Source organism: Myiozetetes cayanensis, unplaced genomic scaffold (genome assembly GCF_022539395.1).
Source record: "Myiozetetes cayanensis isolate MyiCay16 unplaced genomic scaffold, myiCay2020 scf2-11, whole genome shotgun sequence".
Taxonomy (NCBI): domain Eukaryota; kingdom Metazoa; phylum Chordata; class Aves; order Passeriformes; family Tyrannidae; genus Myiozetetes; species Myiozetetes cayanensis.
Window position 1 is genome coordinate 27154699 of NW_026087411.1, and position 8442 is coordinate 27163140.

The 8442-nt window shown below is 41.0% G+C and overlaps 1 protein-coding gene across 1 annotated transcript; it reads left to right on the forward strand.

Annotated features, from left to right (window-relative positions):
- Positions 1-21: 21 nt before the first annotated feature.
- Positions 22-7543, forward strand: CRIPT (CXXC repeat containing interactor of PDZ3 domain). Its single transcript, XM_050314956.1, has 5 exons — positions 22-168; positions 998-1063; positions 1458-1512; positions 2187-2290; positions 5100-7543. Exons 1-5 carry the CDS (start codon positions 153-155, stop codon positions 5162-5164), a joined length of 306 nt encoding a protein of 101 aa, XP_050170913.1. The 5' UTR covers positions 22-152; the 3' UTR covers positions 5165-7543.
- The last annotated feature ends 899 nt before the right edge of the window (positions 7544-8442 follow it).

The following is an 8442-nucleotide window of genomic DNA, read 5'->3' on the forward strand; positions in this document are numbered from 1 at the left end:
GGCAGCCCCGGGCCGTGTGGGGTGAGGGCTGGCGACGCCGCTCCCGCCTCTGACCGGGAGCGCCGGGGGCTGCCCGGCAGCGGAAGGCGGCGGGACCTGACGCCAGATCCGGGGCGGTGTCGGAAGCGGCGGCTTGTTGTGGTGGGGCCGACATGGTGTGCGAGAAGTGTGAGTGAGGGGGACCGGGGGTGCGGGGGGCCCTGCCCTGCCCTGCCCTGCCCTGCCCGCGGGTGTCCCGGGCGGCCCCCGAGCGGAGCAGCAGCTGCGGGTCCCGGGCTGCTCGGGGCGGGCTCTGGGCGGCGGCGGTTCCGGGAAGGGCCCTGTGGGAGCTGTCATTCCCTGGGCAGTGCCTGTGGCACGTATTAGAGCAGCGTAGTTTAAACGACTCTGGCCTGCATCAGGAATAGTGTGGCCAGCAGGACCAGGGAAGTGATCTTTCCCCTGTACTCAGCACTGGTGAGGCCGCACCTCCAGTCCTGTGTCCAGTTCTGGGCCGCTCAGTTCAGGAAGGATATTGAGGCGCTGGAGCAGGTCCAGAGAAGAGCAACGAAGGGGGTGAAGGTCCTATGAGGAGCGGCTGAGGGAGCTGGGGTTGTTTAGCCTGGGGAAAAGGACGCTCAGGGGAGGTCCCATCACTCTCTGCAACTCCCTGAAAGGAGGTTGTAGCCAGCTGGGGATCAGCCTTTTCTGCGAGGCAACTAGTGACAGGACAAGAGGACTTAATATTAATCCGTGCCAGGGGAGGTTTAGGTTGGACGTTAGGAAGAACATCTCCACAGGAAAGGTGATTAGACATTGGAATGGGCTGTCTAGGATGTGATGGAGTCACCGTCACTGGAGGTGTTTAAGGGAAGACAGGACATGACACATAGTGCCATGGTCTGGTTGGCAAGGCGGTGTTAGGTCACAGGTTGGACTCGATGATCTGAGAAGTCCTTTCCAGCCCAGTTGACTCTGTGATTCTGAATTTTTTTTTGCTTTGTAACATCTTACATAGGTGAGAAGAAGCTTGGTACGGTGATCACTCCTGACACGTGGAAAGATGGTGCAAGAAACACTACAGGTAACTGTGGGGAGGTTTAACACTTGTTTTTGAGGTATTATAAAGCCAATTAGGCATCTGAACTATCTTATCATATTAAGGCTAAAATGTTACATTACTAATCAGATTAAATCTTAACTCACGTAATTTCCCTCCCATGCTGATTCAATGCATTATTACCTGAAACTCTTCAGTATTGAAATTGTCTGTTTGGGTTTTTTCTTCTGTATGGAATGACGATACACAGAGTATTTAAACAGAGTATAAAGTATTCCATTGTCCTGCCCCCTAGTGCTATACTGTCCGTTTTATCTCTGTGACTCTTTTGCACATGTGTAAAAGTTGTAAACTAAGCTTTTTAAAGTATGCTTGGAACTGGGAAATTTATTTGTTTATGGTTTTATTCTTTCTGTAGAAAGCGGCGGCCGCAAATTAAATGAAAACAAGGCATTGACCTCAAAGAAGGCAAGGTTAGTATTTAATACTGATTTTGGCTAAGAACGTCAGTTAACAAACTAACCGAGGCCTGTTTCCTGCACATTTGGGCAACTACTCAAAAATTCTCAAAAATACACTTTAAAAAAACCCAGTTGTGGGGATTATGATACTTATTAGTTGGTAAAAATTTGTCAATACATATTTCATGATGGCTTTCTGCTCAGTCACAGTGTGGACAAGTATTTTACTGCAGTTCTCACTGGAATTGCTAGAGTTTGATGCTTTTGTAGGAGAGAAGCTGGGAAACCTTATTTTCTGTGCTAGATTGCTGGTATAATCTCTTTAGCATTTCCTTAGGGTCTGAGGGACTTTCTGTTGTGCAAGGAATCAAGATGCTGGTGAAAGGTGTTTAAGTTCAAAGTCATGTTTAATTTTTTATTTTTATCTTAATAAAAATACACATTTTTAGTTCTGCTTTTGTTAAGTTTTTGTCTGTAATGTAAGAAATCTGTCTTAATAGGAAAAGTGGGAGCTTTTGTCCGTACTTTGTGCAGCCTATTAGAAATAATCTTTGTATAACCCTTTTCTAAATTAAAGGTTTTGCCGGAGTTTCTGACTGTGTCCTCTGGCTTAGACTTTTTAGGATGAGGCAGAAGAAATACTTAACCTCAAGGTGTATAAATAAAATTCTTTTTTTTTTTTCCAGGTTTGATCCCTATGGAAAGAACAAGTTTGCAATATGTCGGATCTGTAAGAGTTCTGTCCATCAGCCAGGGTCTCACTATTGTCAAGGATGTGCCTATAAAAAGGGTGAGTTTCACTGAGTACCAAAATACCCCAGTTTGGTTAGAAACTAGGGAGGAAACTGAACACTGGAATTTGTTTTGCCTTACAAACAGAAGGCTGAGATTATCAGATTTAATTGCTGTCTTTGACTACTATTAGGAAGGCACAGGGAACCAAAATCAGACTCTGCTGAGGTGCACAGTAACAGAATGAAAAGCAATGTACACAGGTTAGAATGTGGACAATCCTAAGTACATACAAGGAAAGAAATTTTTCAGTGTGAGAGTGATCAAATACTGTAACAACAAGCACCACCAGAGGTTGTGGAATCTCTACAAGGAGGTATTCAGAGGATGACTTGAAAAGCCTTGAGCCAGCCTCATCCAAACTGGCTGGGTTTTGAGTGGGGCAGGACTAAATACTGCTGGAGATTCCTTTCAACCTGTGTAATTCTGTGATTCTGCTTCTTCTAAAATGTTTCTGGTATCAGAAGCAGCAGATTTGAAAAATAACTCTAAGCTTACTCTTGGAAGTTGTATAGGAAACTGTCGTCTAGCAGGTTTGATTTTTCTCAGGTTAAAAAAAATTAGGTTTAGTAAAACTCATTTGATTGTTGAAGTCCGTTTTCTGCTCCCTTCTCCTCTCTCCCCTTTTCATAATAGCTAAATGTAAAACTCTAAACAGTGTTCTCAAAAAAAGCCCCAAAACAAAACAACAAACCCCAAACTGAAAACTCAACCAAAAACTACCCCTAAACCAAAAATGGAACATTCCACACTCCACAACCAACTTTTAATCTTGGTAAAGCAGTAGGCTAGTTTAACAGAAGTAGAATACTTGGGGAATGAAAGACAAAGAGAAAAAAATAAATTTATTTTACAACTCAATTTAGAAAGTGTCTCTGAAGACAAGTGACACTTGTGTGACAAATCATTGTCTGTGTGCCTCCTTTTGCTTTCAGTGGCTTAACATAAGCCATTGAAAGGTTCATTTCTCTAAAAGGAGGTTCTGGTCTAGTTGTGAACATATTTGATGCATTGTAAGTCAAGCTTGGTTTAAAGTGAAACTGAAAAATTAAAAAGAAGAATATAATCAGCATTCCTCGAGCAAGATATTGCACTGTGCAGTATGTAATACATAAAATCTTCCCTTACTTAGATGTTACGTGTGAAATTCTGCTTGTAACTGGAAGCTTTCTATCTCCCATATTCATAATAAGACTCCAGTGTTGTTAAAAGCTGTTCAAAAATTGCAGAGGCAAAACCAAATTATTTCAAGTAAATTTGATGGAGAACCTTAAAGAACTAAAACTTTTGTTAGTCTTGTGATTTTGAGTAGGTAAGCAAAAGTTCAAACCTGTAATTCCTGGATGGGAAAAAAAAGCATCATGAACTCAGTTACTTGATTTAGTATCCAGGAATCCATATAACACTCAGACATAGGGTGAAGCAATTTTTAGATGTAGAGCTACAGCTAACCAGTAGTAAGTTTTGTTTATGAAATTAATTGTTCAATAAATGTGTGCTGTGTCACTGAGTCAGTGGTTTAGCAGCCTGCTGTAGGAGGGTTGCCTTTTCGAGTTGCTAGGTGGTCACCAGATGGCTGCCTGAATCCCATATGGTAGAACCTTGTGCTCTTTCTTAAACTGATGGCTGGTTTGGGCGGGCTTCAGGATTTCAGCTTTGTCTGCTTATGTATCCTTCAAGTTGTATCTGTCTTCTTCATAAAATTCAGAGCCCTCCAAGTACTTTAGGTTCTATCTCTGACCATCAAAGACGTGGTTGTGGCATGTTTCTGAAAGCAAATGCAGCCATACGGCTTAGTGCTTCAGCTGTTGCATGTCTCTGACATTGAGCGGCAATCTGAAGTTAATTACTCCTCAGTTTAGACCTGAAGCGATCGTTTTGTGGGCTGGATTTTGCTCTCCAAAGTGTATCATGTGGCACATTCCCTGCTGTTCTCTTTCCTAGAGGACTGCTAGATGTGTGTCCAGTCATGATGCCCAGGTATGAAAGCACACAATTTGGAGAGTTAACAGGAATAGTTACCACCTGGCATTTTTTGACTGCCGATGAACAGTTGTGTAAAATGAGGTGTGGCCCTATCAGACAAAAGATTCAGCACCTTTCTGCTTTGGAAGAAGAGGGGAACATTGAGACAGCCCACCCTCTGCCAAATTTGTGCACTTCTTGCTGCTCTAATCTTTTGACTTGACATTCTTTGACTTAAAACAGAGTCCTTTGGTCAGAGGTCATCTTTCCTTCAGCTGTCAAATATTCATAGTGTCCATTGTTTTTTCACTCCTGCTCTATTAATACCTTAATTCTATGAAAACATATTCTTCTCCACTTTCTCAGTTGCCTGAAGCTCCCCACCTGTTAATCCCCCATTTAGCAGTCAGTTTGTAGATGACTGCATTTTCTTAGCCCTGCTACTTTCTGTCCATCTCAGACCTTGGTTTGGCTACAGGACATAAAAGAATTAACAACACCAGTTTTACCTGTATGCCAGAGCCTTTCCTGGCTCTCTTCCAGTATTCCAGCATATTACAGAGGCTTCGGGCCTCTTTGTGAATCATAATGCTCTCAAAATAGAGCTTATTTTCTTGAGTGGCAGTGTTACACATATGCTGCAACTACTAATGTGTATTAGAAGTCATAATATTACTTCTAATTCTGCAATATCTGTTGGGAAAATGCACAGATTGTCCATGAGACCTCATTTGAACAATTTTTTTTTTTAAAATATTCTTTACAAAAACATAGCAAATGCGTTTTTGAAGAAAGACTTCATTGATTTTAAAATAATTTACACACCTTTCGTATGCTTATAGGCATCTGCTCAATGTGTGGCAAGAAGGTCTTGGATACGAAGAACTACAAGCAAACTTCAGTCTAATTGTATTGAGTAGTCTTTTTATGAACTTTAACTTCTGTGTCCTTGTACAGTAACTTTTCCCTAAAATAATTTGTGAATATTGCTTTCTGGAAGATAATGCAGTTTCTTGGAATGAGATGAGAGGTAAAGACTGCCTGATTGTTTGCCTAAAAATGTACATAATATTTGATTCTTGTTTTAGCATTAATGTTAATTGATATTGAAAGCCAATGGTTTGCAGCAACTGATACAGTTCAAAGGGAATGAGAGGATCCTAGTGGATAGGTTGAAACTATGTTACCCTCATAACAGAGATTTTTTTGAGATTAACACTTTTATTCTTTTGGCTATCACAAGTCTTCTGCTTGTTTCATAGTTATATGTCATAGATGTATAAAATATGAGCTTGTATCACCTCGTTAAAATATCTTCATTCAGTTCTATGCCTATAAGTATTTATAATTACTCTCAGCTCAAACTATTACATCCCTGCTCTTCGGATCTCAATACAATTGTCCTGTTGAATTTTGTTTCTGCCTACAGTACAGTTGGTTAAATCACAAACTGTTAAACTACTGAAATCTACTGAGTTGCCTTCCTTGTTCTTTCTTTGGCATTGTCATGGTTTAGCCCCAGCCAGCAACCAAGCCCACAGAGCCACTGTCTCCCTCACCAGCAGAGCTGGGGAGAGGGTTGGAAGGATAAAAGCTAGAAAACTCATGGGATAAGGACAGTTTAATAGGGAAAGCAAAAGCCACACACACAAGCAAAGCAAAACAAGGAATTCATTCACCACTTCCCATGAGTAGGCCGGTGTTCAGCCATCTCCAGGAGAGCAGGGCCCCATCACATGAAACAGTTACTTGGAAAGACAAAACACCATCATTTCAAACATACCCCACTTCCTCCTTCTTCCCCACACTTTACATACCAAGCATGATGTCATATGGTCTGGAATATCCCTTGGGTCAGCTGGCCCAGCTGTGTCTCCTCCCAACCTCCCATGCACCCCCCCAGTCTCCTTGCCAGCAGGAAAGGCCCTGGCTCTGTATAAGCCCTGCTCAGCAATAAGAAAAACATCTTTATGTTTTCAACCCTGCTATCAGCATAGATCCAAAACACAGTCCCACAGCAGGCACTGCAAAGAAAACTAACTCTACCCCAGCCAAACCCAGCACATGCTGATCAGCTATTCCCTCGTTAGCTTCCAGGGAGGCTTTATGTGTGGCATCTGGTGGCCCAAGGCAATAAAATAATGAGCATCAATTTCTAAGTGTCTCAATTTCATAATTTCCTAATTTGGTCTGGCTTTTAAATGCCTGGTTTGAAACTTGCTCTTGAATTTGATGATCTAATGGCTTGTATTCGTGTCAAAAGCTGAAAACAGGTTGCCTTGTCTTCAGCACTGGTTTGATACAAGACTTGAAGTGAGCATCGCTGAGCATGACAGGCTGTGTATGAATTGTCCTTTGCTTAGTTTCTACCTAAGGAAGCAATTTCTGTTATGGAGCATAATTATTCCCTTTGCATGCGTTTTAAGGGAAAAGAATGGTTCTCTTTAATTCATGCCACCATTTTAACTGGACCTATTTTTTTTTTTTGTTTACTCCTCCCACCAGCCTTCTCTTGGCAGTCTCATGCTTTTGAATTTTCTTTCAACTCTTAACAAGAAAACTACCAATGGGAATTTCCCTGTGAATACATTTTAAGTTTCCTTTTGTTCTCATATTTTTACTGAGAAAACTGCATGACTACTGGATACTGAAAAATTGCTGTTCTTTCTATGGGACCAAATGGAGAATACTGTGCATGTAGTTATGCTCTTTGCTCCTGCCACCCTGTAGTTGCACTGTAAGTAGCCCTCTAAAGGGGGTTGTTTGACATTTCCTGTCACCCTTAATTATGCATTATTGAGCATTCGTCACCCACGTTTCTTCCAAATTTGTTAGCTTCCTGCAGTTGCTAAAGGAGTCATTCTTTTCAGCATTGTGTATTTACTAAGAAGCTTTGTCAGTATAGTGGAGTTGGCCGAGCTTTCCAAAAGAAGAGAGGAATGCTGCTGCTTTTCATTTTAAAAGCTTCATCTATTGCAACAACTGAATGGAGGTACATGGATTAGCTAGCTGGTGATATCTTGGTGCTGGCCACTTATTTCCAAACACATCAAGGAATTCCAATATTAGTGTTTATCTCTATGACACACCCTTTGTATGGGGCAAAAGAAAATGTCTATAATTGGCTTCAAGTTTTGCAGCAAGTGCTTGTGAGGAGTGTGTGACAATTTTAGGTGGCAGATTCTCCAATATTCTCTGAATTCTTTACCCTTTATAGGTGTGTGCTCTAAGATTGCCCGATTTTTGCTATTCTGTGAATAAAACTTCTTTTCTTGTCTTCTTGAAACTGGCCAGTATCTTTACTTCATAAGCATATAATTGTAATTCTTGAGTACATGGTACGAATCAAATGTTTGTTGCACTCTGTAGGTATTGGCACTGAATGAACTCTTACCTCATTTTGTAACTGATTCAAGAACAACAGGGATTTAAATGATATGATACTTCGTTCATAATTATTTTGTGAATTGAGCTTTTATGCACCTGTATCCTGTTACTGGGCAGCTGCTTTTGCGTGTTAGGATGTGTTTTTGTTGTAAAAGGAGGATGGAGTTTGTTTTGGTGGGCTTTTTTTTTAATGGTGGATACAAAGAGTATCTTGTTTTTCTAGGGGTTTGTACATGCTCAGGATCTTCCACCTGTAACCCTCAAATCTTCTTAGCCTTGTGAGAGTTTCAGTTCCTGACATGTATAAAATTTGCTGATGTAACAGTCAACTTTCAGAAAAACTCATTTTCCAAGCATTGCTTTGGAGTCTCATTGCTTTAAATTTAAATCACAAGCCATCTCCTGAACCTCTGAGATGTACCACAGTTCAAGGCTGTCTTGGCAAAGAAGCACTTAAAGGTAGCTTTTAAAGTTATATGCACCCTCCTTATAATTGAATTGTCATATAAAAGCATATTGTTGATACTAAAAGTGTTTTGTAAGCATGGGACACCTTTCCTGAGATATTATGCAGTGAGAAACAAAAGAAAATTTATAATGGAAAGTTGCCGGTTTTGTTTAATGTACTGAGAAGAACACAGTAATATTTCCAGATGATCAGCCTGTCCTCTAAATCACAGGTTACATAAGAGATTTGTGCTGCCAAATTTAGTAGGATTAGAATTTTCCTCAGTACTGCTGAATTCCTGTACTGTCCTTGCTGTTCCTGCATATTCGTTGGCCAGAGCTATTACTGAG